The sequence below is a fragment of the Bubalus bubalis genome, chromosome 5 (assembly GCF_019923935.1).
Source record: "Bubalus bubalis isolate 160015118507 breed Murrah chromosome 5, NDDB_SH_1, whole genome shotgun sequence".
NCBI classification, from domain to species: Eukaryota; Metazoa; Chordata; class Mammalia; order Artiodactyla; family Bovidae; genus Bubalus; species Bubalus bubalis.
This window is the reverse complement of record NC_059161.1, coordinates 24814884-24838377: the sequence shown is the minus strand read 5'-3', so window position 1 is coordinate 24838377 and position 23494 is coordinate 24814884. Positions and strand designations below refer to the sequence as shown.

Sequence of the window (23494 nt, the reverse complement as noted above, 5' to 3'; positions counted from 1 at the left end):
TGGACCCCTTCAGTAAGGACTTCTCAGTGATCAGAAATGAAAAAAAGATACATCTCCAGTTCAGTTTTGGTTACCTGCTCTCAGGCCCTTCCTGTTCTTTCTGTTCTGGAGGAACAAAAACAAGAGTCACAACCAGTGCTTTCCCAATACAGACTGGGCCCAGGTCCCTTCTAACCACAGGGAGTTCGTGTTGAACCAAACGCTGCATATGACAAGCGACACATTCTTTTGTTCTGTTTTCAACTAAACAGTTGCCTTGGTCAGTCCTTTGAGAAATCATTTCTGAAAGAGTCCCATCCCTAATGTTAGAGCGGAGCCTTCTGAGAAGTTGATTCATGTTGTAATCACAGATCAAGTGCCTGTCTCTCTCATTTATATGTCATCAATTCAGTTCAGATCAGTTGCTCAGGTCGTGTCCGATTCTGCAACCCCATGAACTACAGCACACCAGGCCTCCCTGTGCATTACCAACTCCCGGAGTTGACTCAAACTCATGTCCATTGAGTGGGTGATGCCATCCAGCCATCTCATCCTCTGTCGTCGTTACTTTGTGGGTAACTTGTCATCTGGTTTGCAGCTCTAGAATTCTCAGTTTTAAGTGTCCATAGTCAGTATCAATCATCTAGTATCTTACAATTTATTAAAACTTAACTTGCAGTATACACGTTGCTTTTTTTGAGGCCCACCTCTACTTTTAGGATGTGTTTTTTGCCATGTAGATTTTCTTCCTGAAACCTAATGTATCAGAACAAATTTCAGAGTCTTCAGAAGGGAATTTTTCACTTTAACTACCCGGCAGTTCCAAGTCATCTGAAAACAGCTATGAGCACTGGGCTGTGGGGACATCAGGAACTGGAAGACAGAACCGAGAAGCTGGAAGGTAGTTTCTCTGCCAGGACTCAGCAGACTGTGCTGGCCCGGCCATCTGGACACGTGGGAGACACGGCGAGACACAGACAGAGGGCCTCCAGGCCAGTTCTCACAGTGACTTAGCGTTTTGCTGCTGTCAGCCGGGGATGGCTGCTTCAAAGAGCTGCCTGTCTTCAGTGCCTGTAGTTTTCTCTGCTGAACTCATCCTGTGGCCCCCTCCCCCAAGTCTGCTTCTCCGATAACTCAGAGAACCACGTCCATTCACTCAATAAACACTTAGGGAGCATGAGCTCTGTTCTGGTCCTGGGCTTGGTGCTGGGGTGTAGTGATAAGCACAGGAAAGAGGGCTCCTGCCTCCTAGAGCTTGCAGCCAAGTGGGCAAGGCACACACATCACACACACAGTTTGTCACTGTAGATCGTGGCAAGTGCTACCAGGGGAAATATGAGTTTAGATGAGGGTGGGGAACCGATTTGGATGGGCTGAGTGGGACGGGGCTCAGGCCACCCTGTGCTGCAGAAGTGAGCTTGAAGCTGAGGTAAGGGTCAGGTAAGGGCCCTAATGTGTAAACCAGGCAGACACACGTTAACTAAGTTAAATGTACACACACACAGTGCTTTCACAGTGAATTTTGGCTCTGTATCCAAATTAAGAGCAGAGCACTCTCTGAGTTTTCTTGGCTGTTCTGGAAATACGGTCTTGTGTGCCTGGATTCCTGGTCCTTGCTTCATTGTGCCTCTGGGCTGTCCCTGTTACGGGTTTTTGGTCTTCATTTGTCCTTACTGTGCTCACTGCTTTCTGAGTAGCCTGATGGGCCAGGTTCCCTCCGCTGATCTTTAAACTTTCTCACCTGACTGGTTCACAGATCAGCCTGTCTGCTCCTCCTCTCTGGCTCTGCCCCACACGTCACCAGGTAGAAGCTTCCCAGGGAGGCTCCAGCCCTTCATCCTGTCCTACCACAGCCTCAGAGTCTGTGCTGTTAGGGCTGCTGGAAATGCGGAAGAAACACTTAGAAGGAGCATGGCCTTCCATGCCTTTCACATCCGAATTCAGATTGTGACGCTGATCTTAGATGTGTGTCCCAGTCCGGTTTTTTGATCTCTTCAAAGCTTGCTATCATTACCTGGAAAATAATTTTTGCTATGAGGATTAGAGATAACGTGTGCCGAGCATGTGGTACCTAGTTGGCATTCATTGAAAGCAACCACCCCGACCCCCGACCCCTGGGTGAGCCGGGGATGTTGTCCCAGAAAGTATGTACATGCTTTCTTCACCTTCTTCATGACTAATGCGCTCTGGTTTGCAGGCAGAAGACAAGGCAGACGTGCTGAATAAGGAGCTTCTCTTGACCAAACAGAGGCTGGTGGAGACCGAAGAAGAGAAGAGGAAGCAGGAGGAAGAGACGGCTCAGGTAACAGGCCTGGCGGGGTGGGGTGGGTAACTAGTCTTTACGCAGGTGCATTGGTTCCTGGACTTGATTAATACTATAAACAGGAAGTCAAGTTGTTGTTGTTGTTGTTGTTCAGTCGCTCAGTCACGTCCAACTCTTTGCGACCCCATGGACTATAGCACACCAGGCTTCCCTGTCCCTCACTCTCTCCCAGAGCTTGCTCAAAATCGTGTCCATTGAGTCGGTGATGCCATCCAGCCATCTCATCCTTTTGTCGTCCCCTTCTCCTCCTGCCTTCAATCTTTCCCAGCATCAGTTAAATATGAAGTAAAGTTAAATTTGTTCTAAATCAAGGCTGGTGCTGAAGCAGTACATGTGAGTAGCACTGAGTCATTTCTCCTGAAGGGTGTTAGGAGAGGTGGCAGCATTTCCACCCTGGAACAGCTTTCAGGAATTTGCCTTCACTGAGATGTCTAGCAAGAGTGTCAAGTCTTCTCCAAGTTTAAGAACTTGGAATTATGACCCAAGAGCTGTGACAAATCTGTAAATTTCGTGTCACATCTCCAAGATGACTGGCTTCTCTGAAGTCATTTATGAGGATCATTAAGCCAGATGCCTACAGAGATCTCTGCTGAGATTTGCCTCCATCAGTCACGCTTCATTTTCTGGATTGATGACTTTGAAAAAGGAACACCAACATTTCTGTTCCTGGCAGAACTCTCAAATTGAATTCTCTGAGGGAATAGAAAGAAACCCTTGGGAACCAGCTTTGAAGTTAGCTCCCTCCTGTCTTCATGTGAGTGGTGAGGATGATCAGCTGGAAGACACGCCATTGCCCAGGAGCCCCAGAGGTGATGGGTGATAGTTGACAGCTGGAATCAGAGCTTCCGGCTTCTGTAAGGAAGAGCAGGCTGTTTCACCAGTGGTCTCCATCTCCGTCTGTCCCAGCCAGGCGCAATTAGCTCAGTTATTTTAATGAGTTTCATTCGGAGACATCAATAATAATAAATATAAAACAGAACACAAAGCATTTCAAAGACCTCCTTCCAAGCAACCAGCAAAAGTTCCAGTAAAGTCACTAATGAAGGGATGTGTTATTTAGCATCTTCCGGAATTTATAAAAAGTATTCCATGATTTCCATTTTTTCCCCTAAATAATGAAATGTTTTGGCAATTACGGTGGACCAGGAATTTTTTTTTAACATAATCAAAAATATTTAGGGGCTGATTATTGGTTTGATCTTGGCATTTTGATGGGTTTTACTCTCTTCTTTATTTCCTGCTTTTTGAGGGCCTACTTCAGTACTTTAGGTAAAGAATAAAGCTATTAACAAAGGAATTTAATCCATGATTTTCCTTTTGTGTGTGTGTGTCCTATTTTAATTATGGTTCCCTTGTGACTATGGTTCCCAAGTGTGATCATTCTCATTTGTCAAATGAGTTAACTACAACTTAGAGAAACTGAGTGAACTTACTCAAAGCCTCTCAGCTACCTAAGTTGACCCTGAGTCAGTGGAACCTTATGGCAGAAGGGACAAAGGGCATGGTTGATGTCCTTGAATTATGGAAGATGAACGGAGACCAATAAAAACAAATAAGTTTGAATCAGTATAACCTACAAATGCTCTTAAAATTTTAGAATGTAGCAAATATGAAGAAACTCCCAGATCTTCTAATGAGAAGTTCAGCTATCAATTGCAGTAACTTGTGAATTTGGAAGTACCAAGTATCCTCCATTCATATTTTGGGATGCTGCAAAGCAGAATTCATCAGTTGTTTTCTGATTGTGTACTTGCAGATTAACCAGGGTTGGTTTTCGTTTGGTCATCTTGGGAGAATTGAATTCTTTCCCTTTTATCTGGTGACATCTGAGCCTTTTCATTGCTCTAACCTTCTTATTGAGCTGCCAAGCTACAGAAATAACTGTGGTTTTAGGTTCAGCATTCATAATTCAGTACTTCTGTGACTGTAACAAGTACTGCATCGTATGTCACTTTAACTTCTAAAGTCAGTGGTTCTTTAGTCCACACCTCCATTTCTGACTCCAGTCCCAAAAGCCTCTTGTTTCTACCTCCAGAGAGGTAACAACAGTGTCAATATGAGATGAGAAAGAAGGCCTAAAATGTTTTTTCAGTAGTCTGTGACAGAGCATCAGGAGTACATGCAGTGTTTGCCTGATGTTTTTTGTTTTAGACTCAGGAGAATAAAGATAGCTTCTGAACGGACCCTTACTCGACAGCTGTTCACCTTGTTGTTGACTTGGAATCAGGCAAGTCAATATCCATATGACACTTGAATGTGGATATTGGTGGAAATGTGTAAAGATTTTGATTGAGTCTTGATGTTTCTCATTCTTACTCTTTATAGCTAAAAGAAGTCTTCAGGAAACAGCTAGAGAAGGCGGAATATGAAATCAAGAAGACTACAGCTATCATTGCCGAGTATAAACAGGTAATGTACCCCTGTGGGCTTCATCACTGTAGAAGTATTTGTTTCACTTTTTTCTTTGAGGAAATTTTGTTTGTTTGTTTGTAGAGTTTCCAGAACAGTCGCCGCACTGCACAGATTATATTTGTTGGCTCATTTTCTCCTCTGAAACAGACAGTGGTTAGACATGCTTGCTGATAACATGGGAAGTTTAATTGAGCAAAACAATCTGTTGGTTGTTTTCAATGTTTGATAGATTTAGAGGAATGAGAAATCTTATTACCATTGGGATCCTGCCTCTGCCTTACTCAGAAGCTAATTTCCAGTAGATCACATTTGCCAAGCACTAGAATTTAGTGTTTGTGCAGCTAGGAGATCCGTGCGTCCTTTGCTATCACCGTAGAGAACACGGGAGCTCTTTTCTGCACGTGCCTGTGTGGCTTTACCCAACAGGGGCTAGTGCCTAGCAGGAAACCTCTTGTGAACCTTTAAATGATCTTTTAATGGGCGGGGGTGGGGGGTGGAGGCAGGGGCTGTTCTCCTTGAGGACGTTTCTGATCTCATCACCAGACAGGGTCTCAGAAAGCCTCCATTCCAGCTCCAGTGGTCCCTGATGGTTAGGCTGGGGCACAGCCAGGAATCTGCTTGTTGTCACAAGACCCTGACTCGACTGTTCCAGCTTTCCCAGATTATTAAGGCACCATATGCCACCTACTTATCCAGAAATTTCCTTAGGGTCTCCTGTTTCACAAAGAAGCTAGAAGTCTAAGTCTTACTTTTTTAAAAAGTGGTTTTTTGCTTGTAAATAAAATGTATGTCCCTTGTGGAAGTGCAGAAAAACACAAAGAAAACAAGCCTCCCTTAATCTTTCCAACTAGAAAGAATCACTTAATACACTGAGTATGCTTTGTTGCTATTGATATATAAATAAAAACGTCAGTCATATTGTTCATGCTTTTGGAGGAAAACTAGTTCATTTGTTATTATGAATATCTTTCCACAAGGATTCCCCCCTTTCTTGGAGGATTGCTTAGAACTAAGGCCTCAGAGCTATCTTACTCTGTTTTATAATCTGTTTATATCTATATGCTTATTTATCTATACATATATATAATCAATATATGTTTATTTAATGCCTGCTGCACGTGAGGCTTGGTACTTTGGAGGAATAAAAGAGAAATTGATTCAGTTTCTCTTCTTTGGAAGCTGATCTTGTAATAGGTAAAACTTGGCCATAATTAAGAGGAGAGGGAATTATATATGGGAGATAAGGAATCCCTTCCTGGAGAAGGAAGTGATTTGAGTTGTGCTTCAAAGATAAGGTGAGGTTCAGGCATCTGGAGATGAAGAAGGAAAGGCTGGAAAGGTTGGAAAAGCATGTGCAAAGGCATGGGAAGTTGGTTAGCCACAGTTTTGTTTAGCAAGAGTTTCAAGTACAGGCAAGAAAAGCAAAGATGAGTTGGGGCTGAGTTCAGGGAACGTCTTCAGGGACAGCCTGAGGAGTTTGTATTTCATTCTGTTTGTAGCAGGACAGTGGCATGACTGGGAACATGGATCTGGCACTACTCGGTCCCACGGAGAACTGTGGAAGCAAGTGGAGAGATGCACAGGCAGAGAAAGACACAGAGCAGCCAGAGGCCAACAGCAGAGGCTAACTGAGACAAAACAGGGTCCTGAGCTACAGTAGATAGCAGTGGAAATGGAGAAACAAGAAATACAAGAGAGTTAATAAGGACATTTTGAATTTGGATAACCAGGAGAAGGACTGGTTAGACATTAAGCAGTACGAGGAACATCAAAGACCACGTGCTTGTCATCACTGCAGAGGCATTTTTTCCATCACATTAGGCCATAGGTGGCCTCCATATGCAGCACTTTTCAAAGAGCAGTCCTTGGGACGATTCTTGAATATTATCTGGCAAGCACTTCAAGCAACAGGCCCATCTCTTTTAAAATAATTAAACATATAATCCACATGCATTCTATAGTTGGAATTGGCTACTGTTGGCTATATTTCAGAAGGTTTGGGCTTATTTAAAATGGCTTATGGTTTGCCAGAATTGCTATAGAGATCGCTTCCTTTTAACATCAGCCAGTACAGTCCTGCCTATTGTTTCCAGGCCTGGATCTGGAGAAACTGGAGACTGAACTCAGCAAGTTCTGATCTATGAAACTATAGCCTGGGATTTTTGTAAGTGTCTGTTTTGATAATAGAGGTAGACCTTTTATGTTTTTAGCCCAAATTGCACTTGAAAATTTGACATCCCTTAAATGTTTTATTCCATTTTTTTTCCAAAATAAAAAGATTCTTACTTCACTCGGGCTTAGTAATACTTGACCTTCAGTTCTATATGTATATATATATAGTATATATAGGGCTTCCTAGGTGGCACAATGGTAAAGAATCCACCTGGCAATGCAGGAGATGCAAGAGACACAGCTTCAATCCCTGGATTGGGCAGATCCCCTGGAGGAGGAACCCACTGCAGTATTCTTGCTTGAAAAATTCCATGGACAGAGGAGCCTGGCAGGCTACAGTCCATGGGGCCGCAAAGAGTCAGACATGACTGAGACACTGAGCACAGATATATATATATATATATCAGTGTACACACACACACACAATTTGGGGGACTTTGAAAGCACTTATTTCTCTCTGTTCCCTGTACTTGTTAGCACCTTGTTTCAGAATAAGGAGATGTTTTTTAATGGCCCTATACTAAACCTTTATGTAAATTTTCTTTCCCAGTGATTATCACAACACAGTACTTTTCAGTCATGAAGAAACTGAGGCTTAGAAAGATGAGTGAATATACCCAAGGACACCATGCTAGGAAGTCATAGAGCTAGACTTCCAGGCATTTCATTTTATTCTGTGTTGCCAAACCTCTTGTTTAAAATTTTAAGTCTCTATTATTTTCTGGTCATTTTAACTTTTAAAAAATTCACTCTGCCACTTCCTAAAGAAACTTGTGATTGAAAACAGCAACTCTTTGTGTTGTAGCAGACAGGAGACATTTCTGGTTCAGAATTATTTTCATCAGACTCCTAGAATAGTACCTTGGCCAAAGTAGACAGTCAGCAAGATTCTACAGATTGATTCCAAAGTGAGGACAGGAATTCTCTGGAACCAGTCACGAAAGCTAGTGACAGACATAAATCAAACTTATCCCCTGTGTTTTTTCTACTGACTGAGATAGAAATGTGCTTACATACAGAACAGGCTTAGGCTTTCTGCTGCTCATTGTGGGAATGACTGGCAAATTTGCAAAATTTCTTCTAGTGTCAGAGATGCTGGAGTGATATATGGGTGAATGAACAGCTATGTGCACATGCTACGTGAGTCGTTGTACTTTCTAATAAAGCAGCTCTTTTCTTTCTCTTAGATCTGTTCCCAGTTGAGTACCCGACTGGAGAAACAGCAAGCAGCCAGCAAGGAGGAGCTGGAAGTGGTAAAGGTGAGAAAGAATGAAACAGTTCTGTCATACAGTGTCTTCCCAATTCATGTCATCTTAAGTGAGTCCCTGATCCCAATATATGATGACAAGCCACAGGCAGGACAGCCTGTAAATACAGCCCCACCCCACCTTTGTTACAAAGGATTTAGGAATTATGGAGAATAGGATTTGTCTCTGGACTGGGATGTGGGCCAGATGAAAGCCCATAAACCTTGTGGGCTGTCAGAGACAGGTAACAGGAAAAGAGGTTAGATTTCAGCCTTGGCACACGAGGCCCCTGAGCTTTCTTGCATGTTGGCAACCTGGGAACCCTCAGAAGCCGGCATCCCAACTGTGCCTGGATTGATGTGACTTCAGTGTGCAGCCCAGGAGGATCATCCCATTAATCTCTTAAACAGTAGACAATATAGAACAGTGGGCAATATAGAACTCAGCTGGAGGTGGATTCTTCCACCAGTGATTTAGAGATGTAAAGGAAACCCGTAGCATTTATAGGGATTCCCTGGTGGCTCAAACAGTAAAGAATCTGCCTGCAATGCAGGAGACCCGAGTTCTAATCCCTGGGTCAGGAAGATTCCCTTGGGGAAGGGAATGGCAACCCACTTCAGGATTCTTGCCTAGAGAATTCCATGGACAGAGGAGCCTGGTGGGCTACAGTCTATGGAGTCACAGAGTCACATTTATTTATATGCTGCCCCCTCGTGGTAGAACTCCTTGTATTTCTTTTCTGTTTGAAAAAAGCAATAGCTTATTCTACAGAGCCAGGAGTAAACTAAGTGGATTGGTATTCTTTAAGCAGCAGCATTGGCACAGCCCACTCTTGGGACCAGTGTTATAGAAACCTGATGCAATTCAATTTGAATATATTCAGGTTTATACAGTACTAGGAAGTAAATGCATTCTAGGCACTTTCGCATATCATTTAACAACTTGACAAGTTATTTAACCTTGGCTCAGACAGTAAAGAATCCACCTGCAATGTGAGAGGTGTGCGTTTGATCCCTGGTTAGGAAGATCCCCTGGAGGAGGGCATGGCAACCCACTCCAGTACTCTTGCCTGGAGAATCCCCATGGACAAAGGAGCCTGGTGGGCTACAGTCCATGTGGTTGCAAAGAGTCGGCCATGACTCAGTGACTAAGCACAGCTTTATTTTGTGTTCTGTAAACTAGAGATATTACCTACCTCATAAGGTCATTTTGAAGATTAAATAAGATGATGTATATTAAGTGCTTAGTCTAGAACTTGGCACACAGTAAATACTCAGTGAATACATATTTTATAAACTATAACCTGAAAATCTGAGACATGAGAACTGAAAAATCTGAACCTTGCTCTGGAAAGGTGACTTTTGGGGCTTTGGGCCTGGGAGACATGCTTGGACATACCAGAGAAAGAATTTAATGACCAGTGGAATGAAGAAGCAGCTAATGAAAAGAGGACACCAAAGCCTTTAGGCCTACATGGTGGGGTCGTGCGTGGTGACCCAAGTGTGAGCATGGTTGCTTTGTGTGTGTGTGTGTGTGTGTGTGTGTGTGTGTGTGAAGAGAGGAGCATGGTTATGGTTAGGGACATCCTGAGCTTGTAACAGTAGGACATCAAAATAGAAATGTTCTACAATATCCCTTATCTCTAAATTTTTTGAAGATATTTTAAGGAAACAGCAGTTCTGTTGATGCTATTGTTCAGTGCTCTCTGCTTGATTGACAGTCCAGGCATATAACCTAGTGACTTTTATCATCTTGAACAATAACGACCATCTTTCCTTAAAGTTGAACAAAAGGACATATCTTGAGTTGGCCAAAAAATTCATTTGGGTACTTCTACACCATCTTACGGAATAACCCAAATGAACTTTTTGGCCAGCCCAATACTTGTTTGTTGCTAGGGTAGACCTAGGTTACTCATAATGACCTTCCTTGTCTAAGTAGGCAAATTTACTTGTACTCTTTAAGCTTCTTCATTTGTAAATGGGGATGATAATAGTACCTAATCATATGGTCAGATCAGATCAGATCAGATCAGTCGCTCAGTCGTGTCCGACTCTTTGCGACCCCATGAATTGCAGCACGCTAGGCCTCCCTGACCATCACCAACTCCCGGAGTTCACTCAGACTCACATCCATCGAGTCAGTGATGCCATCCAGCCATCTCATCCTTTGTCATCCCCTTCTCCTCTTGCCCCCAATCCCTCTCAGCATCACAGTCTTTTCCAATGAGTCAACTCTTCACATGAGGTGGCCAAAGTACTGGAGTTTCAGCTTTAGCATCATTCCACCCAAAGAAATCCCAGGGCTGATCTCCTTCAGAATGGACTGGTTGGATCTCCTTGCAGTCCAAGGGACTCTCAAGAGTCTTCTCCAACACCACAGTAAGCATCAATTCTTCGGCGCTCAGCCTTCTTCACAGTCCAACTCTCACATCCATACATGACCACAGGAAAAACCATAGTCTTGACTAGCCGGACCTTTGTTGGCAAAGTAACGTCTCTGCTTTTGAATATGCTATCTAGGTTGGTCATAACTTTCCTTCCAAGGAGTAAGTGTCTTTTAATTTCATGGCTGCAGTCACCATCTGTAGTGATTTTGGAGCCCCCCAAAATAAAGTCTGACACTGTTTCCACTGTTTCCCCATCTATTTCCCATGAAGTGATGGGACCGGATGCCATCATCTTTATTTTCTGAATGTTTTTCACTCTCTACTTTCACTTTCATCAAGAGGCTTTTAGTTCCTCTTCACTTTCTGCCATAAGAGCGGTGTCATCTGCATATCTGAGGTTATTGAGATTTCTCCCGGCAATCTTGATTCCCACTTGTGTTTCTTCCAGTCCAGCGTTTCTCATGATGTACTCTGCATATAAGTTAAATAAACAGGGTGACAATATACAGCCTTGACAAACTCCTTTTCCTATTTGGAACCAGTCTGTTGTTCCATGTCCAGTTCTAACTGTTGTTTCCTGACCTGCATACAAATTTCTCAAGAGGCAGATCAAGTGGTCTGGTATTCCCATCTCTTTCAGAATCTTCCACAGTTTATTGTGATCCACACAGTCAAAGGCTTTGGCATAGTCAATAAAGCAGAAATAGATGCTTTTCTGGAACTCTCTTGCTTTTTCCATGATCCAGCAGATGTTGGCAATTTGATCTCTGGTTCCTCTGCCTTTTCTAAAACCAGCTTGAACATCTGGAAGTTCACGGTTCACATATTGCTGAAGCCTGGGTTGGAGAATTTTGAGCATTACTTTACTAGCGTGTGAGATGAGTGCAATTGTGCCGTAGTTTGAGCATTCTTTGGCATTGCCTTTCTCAATCATATGGTAGCTCTAGGGTTAAATGAGGAAATTAATGCATGTAGACTGTATGCCATGGGCTTGGCATCCTGTAAGGATAATGGGAGAATAAAATTTCTAGAACACATACAAGAAAATGCTATAACACTTCCTATCTCCAGAGTTTTTCTATAGTTACTTTAAGAAAAAGTAGCACCTATCTTCGATAGTTGGGTTTTGTGCTGATTATAACCATTTTGGTCATAGCCCAAGAAAAATACTTTCATAAATGGGCCTTCATTTGATGACCAGAAGCAGTGTCCAAAGAAAAATCATATCACAATGTCTCAGAACATGATATATGCTATGAAGTACAGTTCAATACTGGTTATCTCTTTTGGATATTTCAGGGTAAAATGATGGCATGTAAACACTGCAGTGACATTTTCAGCAAGGAGGGCGCTTTGAAAGTAGCGGCCATAAGCAGAGAGGACCAGGGGATTGAATCGGATGATGAGAAGGACTCTCTTAAGAAGCAACTGAGGGAGATGGAGCTGGAATTGGCACAAACCAAACTGCAGCTGGTGGAGGCCAAGTGTAAAATCCAGGTTGGTGATTTGGTAAAAGACCAATAAGAAAAAAATAAAAGTCAGTGGTCCAAGATATTCTAGTATTAAAGCTCAGAATCATGGAATGTTATACCATATATGATGAATACATTTTCTGCCCACTAATGAGTTGTATTTTACATCACTTTTAAACACTGATATAAACCAGTCAATCCTAAAGGAAATCAGCCCTGAATATTCATTGGAAGGACTGAAGCTAAAACTGAAGCTCTATTACTTTGGCCACCTGATGTAAAGAGCCAGCTCATTGGAAAAGACCCTGATGCTGGGAAAGATTGAGGGCAGGAGGAGAAGGGGACGACAGAGGATGAAATGGTTGGATGGCATCACCAACTCAATGGATACGAGTTTGAGCAAGCTCTAGGAGATAGTGAAGGACAGGGAAGCCTGGCATGCTGCCGTCTGTGGGGTTGCAAAGAGTCGTGTTGCAAAGAGTCGGACACAACTGAGCAACTAAACAAAAATAAACACGTAATTTTAAATTTTTAATAATTAAATTTCACACACACACACATGGGAACTTAAGCATATGCCTTTTTAGTTTACCCTGAGATTTTTTTTGCCTCAATGGTCCTTTCTCATTGAACTTGGTCACTTAGCTGATGCTTAGAGATGAAAAGCCAAACCCCTTCAGCTATCCTTGCCCTAACAGTTGAACGTTGGCCGACAGCCATTCTTTTCTTTGGAGTCCCTTTTCATCTTTACCTGATTTTGCCAAATCCCTTTCCCCATAATCTCGTTCCACTTTGGAGGATATCAGAATTAGGAAAACAATCCTGGCTTCTGATGGACTGTTGCCATTTCCTTCTATCAGTGATCTTCACCCTCACTGCGTCCTGCCATGGCATCCGCTGCACCACACTAATGATCCTGAACTTTCTGCACCAGACCTTGTACATTCTCAGGGCCACAGGCTGTGTGTTGGGACCAGAACTCATTCATGCTTACACTATCAGTAAAACTTCTTTCCATCCATATGCTTATGTTTACCTGTGGTTTTAAACATCTTCTCTCAGGTTGCAGCCTAAATTGGACCTAAATTGCAAGGGGGAGGAAAGGGTAAAATGAGGTTTCCTGTCACTGATCAGAGAAAGCACAGATTCTGGGTTTTAGTGGTAACTCTTTTAGCTCTACATTTTTTTTTTTCCTGCATTCAGAAGCCAACTAAATCTCACCTGGGTGTGTAGGAAGAAAACTACGGCTATGTGGATTCCAAAAAGCTGCACTCTGATTTTAATTTTGCAGAGAGAAAACATTTATATAACTCAGATGACTTTCTTTCTTTAATTAGGAACTTGAACATCAGAGAGGAGCCCTTATGAATGAAATCCAAGCTGCAAAAAACTCTTGGTTTAGCAAAACCCTGAACTCTATCAAAACGGCCACGGGCACGCAGCCGCTGCAGCCGCCACAGGCCACCCAGCCCCCCAAGGAGAGCACATAGTTCCAGCCTCACCCGAACACAGGAGCACAACGATCAAAGCGACGGAAACCCAGGAAGAATCCTGGTGTCCCTTTGAAAGGAAGGGAAGGAGGCCAGAAAGCAAGCCAGGATCTTTCAGTAGCTCTCAATCTTTCTCGTATGACACTTTTCAAAGGGATGTTATTTAAACTAACCTGATTTATGTTGAATACCTGTGTTCGTGCTTCATGGAAGGCCGTGTTCCGATCCATCATAGTATTATTACACATTATTTTATATGCCTGATATCTGGTTGGAAACAAGTAATTCAGAGCTAAATGCTTTTTATTTAGAATTATTCATAATTATTTTTATCTTACATGAAAATGGAGATGTCTTTTATTCCAAGGTTGAATTGATAGGAAGATATTTGTCACAGCAAAAAAAAAAAAAGATTGAAACCTAAACCTCATATCTTTTCAGGACTTCTTCAGATAAAGCACACTGTGGGGCCAGCCACGACCACTGTCAGGTTTCCTCCTGAAAGTGATTCCCTGGACAGCGATAATCCTATCTGAAGGAAAGAACAGATCTGGGGTTGGACAGTTCCCAAAGAGAATTAGTTTATTTTTATTTTCTGTGGGGTACATCTGGAAATTAAGTGCCAAGAACCATGGAATAAGATAGGCTATTGAGAACACACACTAGATAAAAAAGAACTGAGTTTTTATAAATGCAGGATAAAATAAATCACTTTGGTCCTGGTCTTCTAACAGGTCCTTTTCAGAATCCCACAGGAGAATCGCGAGTTCCTAAGCAAGCATACAGTTGTGCCTTCTGGCAAATGTGAAGTCAGAAGTGGATATTACGAGTTTCATCTTTAGGAGACCTTTACCAGAGAAGCCTGAAAGGCCCAGGAACAGTTACTGTGCTTAGAATGGAATGTAGAACCAGGGACAGAGTATTCGTTTAATGTTGACATATACTTTGCGAAGGAAACACTAATATACTGTAACTTTGTTAAAGTTATGAAATGGGAAATAGAGGTCAGCTTCATATCACCTTAATTTAATACTAGGCCCCTTTTTCTGAGTTCTGTAGCTTCCTAAAAATGTGCCCTTGGTACCCCTAGATGAAGAGATGCAAATGCATTTGTAACATTTTCGATTGCATATAAAACCTTTATAGAAATACTTATCTCATGGAAAGGCAAAGCTATTGTGTAAAAGTTGATGGAAATATTTTTTTCAATTATATTTAACATGTCTTTATAAATAGTCTTTGCAGGAAATCCTTTGGTAAGGGAAAAACCAATTTTCCCATTTTTTAAGCTGTTTTGGAGGCCTTCGGTCCTTTTATGTCAGCCAAACTACTGTCGTCTGTGTACAGTAACATTTATTGATGCTCATCCTTGGCTTCACTGTTGAACATATTCTTTGCAGAGGATCTTAAACCCTGTAGTGGCAGAGGGACTCTCATCTGCGCATACGTTTCAGTTAAAAGTGACACACTCTTGGAAGTAAAAATCATGTAAGAGCCATCTCAAGTCCAGAAGCATGCACTACAGGTTGCTCACGGTGGATCCTCTCCTCTAAAATAATCATTAAGCTCTAAAAAGTGAAGTTCCCCTCATCGGTAAGTGTTCTTCTCTCATCTGTAGCCTATAAAATTGATGTGGTTGTTTGCTATCCTTCATTACACTCATCAAATAATACTTTTCTTACAGAATTCCCTTTTTTTTGTCCTGACATCTTTCATCATAGTTTTCATTTCCTTTCACCCCAAAGGAAAATAACTCAGCATTCTGAGTATCTGTGTTGACTTTAACATTCCATTTGTGGTGGTTTAGAAAAGTTAATATTTTTTTTGTAAAATATAATGGCTAGAAAATTGCACCTTGGTACTTGTTTTTGTAAATCATTTAGTAAAATTTGTTAGCTTTCCTGGTACTTTATGCTTTGATCCCAAGAAGCCTTGTACAAGTTGCCTTATCAGATGGCTAGCTAAATTAAGGATGTTCTTTTGTGTTTTGTGAATCTCATAATTCTACTGTACAGAGCTCTTTTTACATTTCACAGAATGCCTAAATTGCATAATTTTCCTTAAATGGTAGTTGAGAGAGAACTAGCTCCAGGTTCACTTCTTACCTGTAGACCTGGCTCAGTTTTATACTCCCTAACATTTGTTTCTTTAAACAAAATCACCAGGTACAAACATTGTAAACATTTAATTGGTTGCATTTTAACAGATTATAATGGTCATCTATAGATTTTTTTTCCTCCTCCAGTTCCACTTCATACTTGGGTGTGTGTATTAGTATCATAGTCTAAACTGTCCCTCACTACAATGCCTTTGGGTGAGTAGCAATAGCAAATACAGAAAGAAAGAAAATGCAAAAGTTGGTATATATTATTCATACAATGTTACAGTAGCACTGTCCCAGACCGCATGCCTTCACCATATATTGTTTAAAAACTCATGCATTCCAGCATTAAGTATCTGCTAGTTTTAATTTCGGAGAAGGCAATGGCACCCCACTCCAGTACTCTTGCCTGAAGGATCCCATGGACGGAGGAGCCTGGTAGGCTGCAGTCCATGGGATCGCTGAGGGTCAGACACGACTGCACGACTGAGCGACTTCACTTTCACTTTTCCCTTTCATGCATTGGAGAAGGCAATGGCAACCCACTCCAGTGTGCTTGCCTGGAGAATCCCAGGGATGGGGGAGCCTGGTGGGCTGCCATCTCTGGGGTCGCACAGAGTCAGACACAACTGATGTGACTTAGCAGTAGTAGCAGTTTTAATTTATCTTAACTTGAAGTATATTTGAGAATTCATACTCTTCTTTTGGTTTTAGAAAGAGGTTGGCCAGCTCAAATATCCAGGAAAACTTCAAATATTTTAGTGTTTTTCATCTTTTCCTTGGATACATTGTATAAAACATTCCTCCAAAAATCCAACATTTGCAGCATTCTGAAAAGTGAAGAGTTCTCCTTTCATTAAATTCTTCAATATCAGAGAATGAAGTTCAATTTGATAATTCAGTCATTAGCTTTTATATCTTGAGAATCTTTAACACATTCCTTAGAGCTGAAAGAAACCAAGTTGAATTTTGCAGTGCATATGTTTTCTAGCTTCCCACATCCTGAGCCATGGCACAATTTGGTTATATTTAGTTACATATAATTTAATGCAAAGAAATTCTCCGTTACTGTGTATGAGTGCCTATCAGAAACACTAATAGGAATGTCACGTAGGCCTATGGCCTATCTTTCCATGCAACCAATAATTCTCTTTCCCTCTCCCAACTATTAAGTTCGTGGTTTGTTCTTCACTGGCTTTCTTAAATTTCCATAATAAAGTAGAAAAGTAATCTTTGTACTGATGTTGGGATATTTAATAGTATTTATCTGGTTTCATTGTTTTCAAAACTTTCATCCTCTTATACCATGTATTAATATTTATGTTTCTCAAACCCTTACTCCATTTTCCTAAAATACTTTCCAGTTGATAACGAGTGGCTTCATTTCCTAGCTGAAGTGAGAGAAACAAGAGAATACACCATTTAGGGCACAAGAGATGAAAGATCCTTAAAGGAACTGATTCATTTCTGAGGATAAGAATCACATATGTAACTAATGTAAGGGATTGAGTTTTCTTTTTCTTTAGTTGAGATCAGTCTACTAATTATTCTGGTAAGGTGGTTGTCCAATTTCATGATCATATTAGGGAAAAAGAAGCTTTTAAAAAGTGAAATGTTTTATCTTTCTGGCACAGAACACTTTTAATTACTTAGTAAGATGATTCTGTTGTATAACTTACTCTTAAAAAAAAAATTCTTCTTCTCTTGCTTCAAGTATAGGTAAACGAGAGCATGAACTATTGTTTGATTTGAATGCTGTGAGACTTGTGTGTGTGTGTGTGATTGGTGATTGGTATAACTTTACATGGCTTATCCCTGCCTCTTTGGTATACCCTGGTACCATCCAACTGAATATGCACACAGTGATCAGATACAGAAGGCCAGACCCAGCTCAGTGGCCTGTGTTTCCTACTACCAGATACAAAACTCTTGCCCTCTAGTTGCCATGCTGATGGTCACACTGAACTGGAACTGCTCCAGAACATCTTCCTGTCTCATCGTGGCTTCCATGTAACACAGGCAGAGCCCTTAGGGATTTTCTTATCTTTCAAGAGCTACCGACATGAAAACTTGCATGTGGGCTGCACCTCAATAGGAGATGATCATCTTGAGTTGTAAGGAGAAAAGTGGATGTTCATGAGTAGCTTAGCGACTATAGGCAGCTTTCAGACATTCCTGTCTTAGCTTCCATCTAAAAGACTACATGTCGAGCTTATCTACAAGTGTGTTTGCTCCCTGCTATAAAAACATCTTCATCAACGTGTCCCACTCTCCCTGCCTCCACCCCTGGCTTTTTGTTAGTGGTATTCTGGAAACTTAAAAAAAAATCATTGAGTAGAAAATGAATATTTTAAGTTACTTTCCTTTTTCATTGGCAATAAATTAACATGTAAAATCTTTTCTGTTGAAATGTAACTTTTAATATCTATATATTATATATGGAATAAAATATAGGGAACTGAATGATAAGGACATAAATTCATCAAGACTCTGGTGTCATGAAAGCACAAGAATAAAGCCTGGAATTGGTCCCAGAATCCAAGATCGTAATAGCCTTTGCGTCAGTTTCTCTATTTTTGGTATTCTGCATAATGTATGGATCCTTAGTTCAAATAAGAAAGAAAGTTTCTCAGTCAGCCTCACTTCATTTCTTTCAACTCCTACCTTTCCCTTGCTGAGGAGGTAGTAGAAATTCTATGCTATCTGTTTTTACGAATTCTATGATTTTGCCCATGGCTTCTCCAATGTAAACAGGTTCCAGAATAAAAGAGTTGATTAGCTCAAACAGTGCTAATTGACTACGAAAGAAATTAGTGAGCAGCCTCTCTCCTCTATCAACACTGACCAATTAGATGTTTCCATTATTCCATGTATTATGTATAGTACACTCTATAAATGTAAATGTAATGCTTGTTAAGAAAAGTGCAATTTATTGTACATTGTCCCAACAAATGTTTACTTTTATAATTGTTATGAACTTGAATTGGATTAATATCTTGTTTTCATGTGTGAATGAAGCCTTGTGAAATAAACAAATGCAACCGAGAAGGTAGCAAGGTGACTGTTTTTGTGAGCCAGTGATGTTCTCAATGCTTTGTGTTGCCCCTTTGGCCCCATTAAGCAGTAATAAACATTTGTTCTAAAATCTATCTATGTCTTTTTGATTTTTTTTCTAGTTGACTTTATTCTGAATCATCTGAACCCGGTGTTGGTGAAAAGCTTCTTATCTGATACTAGACTCTAGTCACTATAGCAAGGAGAAATAAATAGGAGTTTGCCCTGCAAAATGATATCCTGTACAGCAGGCACAGCCAGGTGCCCTATATGCCTCTCTATAGAGATTCCTTGGTTGCAAGTAACAAACTCTCTCAAGCTAGCCTAATAATAATAAGGTAGGTAATTAAAAGGGGAAAAGTATATTTAGCTCATAATACCAAAGGCCAAAGTGTTGGGCCTGAAGAGGCACAGGGACCAGGGGCTGGAATGCCATCAGGAATGTGAGCAGTTGTTCTCATAATCACTCTTCTGCTTGACGGGTGATGCTTTGGTGGTGGTGCTGCTGCTGTCTCTGAAAAGAGGCACCCCCTGCTTCAAAGTGTGTAATCTCCAAGTTTATATGCCCTGTCTTCAAGTGACCGGCAGAGATGGACTGGCATCTCAGTGTCCCAATTCAAAATCTTGCAACAATCTGATTGGCTACTATTGGATTGGGTGGCTGCTGCTCGTCTTTCAGAGTACAACCCAGTGGGTGACATCATGTAATTCATGCAGAACTTTGAAAACTCCATAGGCTCTCCTGAAGTGGAGGCAGGGTACAGAGAATTGTGATTTGCCCTGGGTTCTAATTTGCATTTTGTTTTGGGTGTTCCTGGAGCCAAATGAAAGCCAGATTAGTCAGCTCCTCTTAGAATTCAGCATGTATTAAAAAAATATTAATCAGAGATTGTAAAATTAGCTTGTGTCCCGAACCCAGACTACAGACATCTTTTGTTTGGCCCATGTAGCAATGAAAACAATGAGAAATTTTACATAAAAAGTAAAACTGTCAAATTATCTAGAAAATATCTACTGAACTTGGCAGTTACAAGGTCATGAATGGTCCTGTCATGAAAAGTAAGTGGAACTCGCTGTTCATTATTGATTAAAGGTCCTAGAAGTTACCTGTTAACCTGTAGGTTTTGTCCAGGAGGGACGCAAATCCCATTTTCTTTCCAGTGGAATAGATGACTCCAAAAGTTAGATATAGTTTCACTACTCTGTAGGACAGTAAGTAGTTTGTGTCTAACTTTGCAACCTTACACTAATATTCCATTGTTAAATTGTCTATAAATACTTAGCGGTGCAAATGCACTTTTTGACAGTTTTAACAAGGCACTGGTTCCCTCACTGGTTTATGCAGTGAGTTGTATAAAATATTTGTTAATACTCATTTTTTACTTGCATGAGAATCAATTTCACCTTTTTGAAATTATGCTTTTAACAAAACTTTTGAGCACTGTCAAAGGGACACTCAGAGCAAAATCTGTTAAGATTTTTTTGATGTGGACCATTTTTAAAGTCTTTATTCAATCTGTTACAATACTGCTTTTGTTTTATGTTTTGATTTTTTTGGCTGTGAGGCCTGGGATCTTATTCCCCCCTACCAGGGACTGAACCAGCACCCCCTGCATTGGAAGGCAAAGTCTTAACTGCTGTACCACTAGGGAAGTCCAGAATCAAATCTTTTGAAAGTTTACTTGCAAAGAAAGTTTGTGAGGAAGTTCAGGCTTTAGAAGAACAAGCTTGCCAGATAGAAATTACAAGAATTTATAGAAAGAAACTACACAATTTCCAAGGATAGAGTCTATAATTAGTTTGTTCATGGTTCTAACACTACTATCCATATTTTTAGACATCAGCATTGCAAAAATCAGATCCAAAGTGTTTGATTTTAGGGAGTCTAATTTTAGAGGAAAGGCTCAGGTTCCCGAGTTTCATTTATTTGAGGGACTAGAACTGGACACCGTGACCCTGATGTGTGTGTCATTGATGATAGTCTGGCTTTATCTCAGGACACAACGTTCACTTTCTTCCCCTTGATTTGGGATCTCAATGGCACCCCACTCCAGTACTCTTGCCTGGAAAATCCCATGGACGGAGGAGCCTGGTAGGCTGCAGTCCATGGGGTCGCTAAGAGTCAGACACGACTGAGCGACTTCACTTTAATTTTCACTTTCATGCATTGGAGAAGGAAATGGCAACCCACTCCAGTGTTCTTGCCTGGAGAATCCCAGGGACAGCGGGGCCTGGTGGGCTGCCGTCTGTGGGGTCGCACAGAGTCGGACACGACTGAAGTGACTTAGCAGCAGCAGCAGCAGTACCATTCAGGTATCAGATCAGATTAGTCGCTCAGTCATGTCTGACTCTTGCGACCCCATGAATCACACGCAGCACAGGCCTCCCTGTCCATCACCAACTCCCGGAGTTCACTGAGACTGACGTCCATCGAGTCAGTGATGCCATCCAACCATCTCATCCTCTGTCTTTGCATTTGCATTCAGGTATGACCTAAGTCAAATCCCTTATGATTATACACTGGAAGTGAGAAATAGATTTAAGGGCCTAGATCTGATAGATAGAGTGCCTGATGAACTATGGAATGAGGTTGGAGACATTGTACAGGAGACAGGGATCAAGACCATCCCCATGGAAAAGAAATGCAAAAAAGCAAAATGGCTGTCTGGGGAGGCCTTACAAATAGCTGTGAAAAGAAGAGAAGTGAAAAGCAAAGGAGAAAAGGAAAGATATAAGCATCTGAATGCAGAGTTCCAAAGAATAGCGAGAAGAGATACGAAAGCCACCTTCAGCGATCAATGCAAAGAAATAGAGGAAAACGATAGAATGGGAAAGACTAGAGATCTTTTCAAGAAAATTAGAGATACCAAGGGAACATTTCATGCAAAGATGGGCTCGATAAAGGACAGAAATGGTATGGACCTAACAGAAGCAGAAGATATTAAGAAGAGATGGCAAGAATACACAGAAGAACTGTACAAAAAAGATCTTCATGACCCAGATAATCACGATGGTGTGATCACTGACCTAGAGCCAGACATCCTGGAATGTGAAGTCAAGTGGGCCTTAGAAAGCATCACTGCGAACAAAGCTAGTGGAGGTGATGGAATTCCAGTTGAGCTATTTCAAATCCTGAAAGATGATGCTGTGAAAGTGCTGCACTCAATATGCCAGCAAATTTGGAAAACTCAGCAGCGGCCACAGGACTGGAAAAAGTCAGTTTTCATTCCAATCCCAAAGAAAGGCAATGCCAAAGAATGCTCAAACTACCGCACAATTGCACTCATCTCACACGCTAGTAAAGTCATGCTCAAAATTCTCCAAGCCAAGCTTCAGCAATATGTGAACCGTGAACTTCCAGATGTTCAAGCTGGTTTTAGAAAAGGCAGAGGAACCAGGGATCAAATTGCCAATATCCGCTGGATCATGGAAAAAGTAAGAGAGTTCCAGAAAAACATCTATTTCTGCTTTATTGACCATGCCAAAGCCTTTGACTGTGTGGATCACAGTAAACTGTGGAAAATTCTGAAAGAGATGGGAATACCAGACCACCTGATCTGCCTCTTGAGAAATTTGTATGCAGGTCAGGAAGCAACAGTTAGAACTGGACATGGAACAACAGACTAGTTCCAAATAGGAAAAGGAGTACGTCAAGGCTGTATATTGTCACCCTGCTTATTTAACTTATATGCAGAGTACATCATGAGAAACACTGGACTGCAAGAAACACAAGCTGGAATCAAGATTCCCGGGAGAAATATCAATAACCTCAGATATGCAGATGACACCATCCTTATGGCAGAAAGTGAAGAGGAACTAAAAAGCCTCTTGATGAAAGTGAAAGAGGAGAGTGAAAAAGTTGGCTTAAAGCTCAACAGTCAGAAAACGAAGATCATGGCATCCGGTCCCATCACTTCATGGGAAATGGATGGGGAACCAGTAGAAACAGTGTCAGACTTTATTTTTGGGGGGCTCCCAAATCACTGCATATGGTGACTGCAGTCATGAAATTAAAAGACGCTTACTCCTTGGAAGCCAAGTTATGACCAACCTAGATAGCATATTCAAAAGCAGAGATATTACTTTGCCAACAAAGGTCCGTCTAGTCAAGGCTATGGTTTTTCCAGTGGTCATGTATGGATGTGAGAGTTGGACTGTGAAGAAAGCTGAGTGCCGAAGAATTGATGCTTTTGAACTGTGGTGTTGGAGAAGACTCTTGAGAGTCCCTTGGACGGCAAGGAGATCCAACCAGTCCATTCTGAAGGAGATCAGCCCTGGGATTTCTTTGGAAGGAATGATGCTAAAGCTGAAACTCCAGTACTTTGCCTACCTCATGCGAAGAGTTGACTCATTGGAAAAGACTGTGATGCTGGGAGGGATTGGGGGCAGGAGGAGAAGGGGACGACAGAGGATGAGATGGCTGGATGGCATCATTGACTCGATGGACTTGAGTCTGGGTGAACTCCGGGAGTTGGTGATGGACAGGGAGGCCTGGCAATTCATGGGGTCGCAAAGAGTCTGACACGACTGAACTACTGAAGTGAACTGAACTGAACTGACCTGACCTGTACCCAGTTACTCCTGATGGCAGCAGTGCAAGGGGTCAGTTTGCTTCTACATGATACATGGAAGGGCAGTTATACAACTGGAGAGAAGCAGCACTAAGTATCTGTTGACTCTTAAAAATGGGAAATTCTAAGTTGTTTTATGCGCTGGCAGAAAAGGAAGAGAGAAAAAGCTCTGTGATGATCTGGAGGAAAAGCATTCCAGACTGAAAGCAAGCACAGAGCACAGACCTGGAAGTGAGAACAAACTCAGTGGATTCAGGAGTGACAAAAATGCCAGTGTTTTTAAT

The 23494-nt window shown here is 41.5% G+C and overlaps 1 protein-coding gene across 12 annotated transcripts in view; it reads left to right on the top strand.

The window, feature by feature from the left end:
* The window catches only part of RABGAP1L (RAB GTPase activating protein 1 like), a 736110-nt gene extending 720055 nt beyond the window's left edge, over positions 1-16055 (top strand). For 9 of the 12 annotated variants that reach the window (XM_025287224.3, XM_006060362.4, XM_006060364.4 and 6 more), the window contains 5 exons: positions 2177-2281; positions 4628-4711; positions 8074-8145; positions 11822-12019; positions 13332-16055. In XM_025287224.3, the coding sequence (XP_025143009.2) occupies positions 2177-2281; positions 4628-4711; positions 8074-8145; positions 11822-12019; positions 13332-13484 (612 nt within the window). In that variant the 3' untranslated portion in view covers positions 13485-16055. The remainder of the gene's footprint in view (positions 1-2176; positions 2282-4627; positions 4712-8073; positions 8146-11821; positions 12020-13331) is intronic. The other 3 variants (XM_025287225.3, XM_044942811.2, XM_044942814.2) reach the window with 1 other exon arrangement.
* Positions 16056-23494: the final 7439 nt, after the last annotated feature.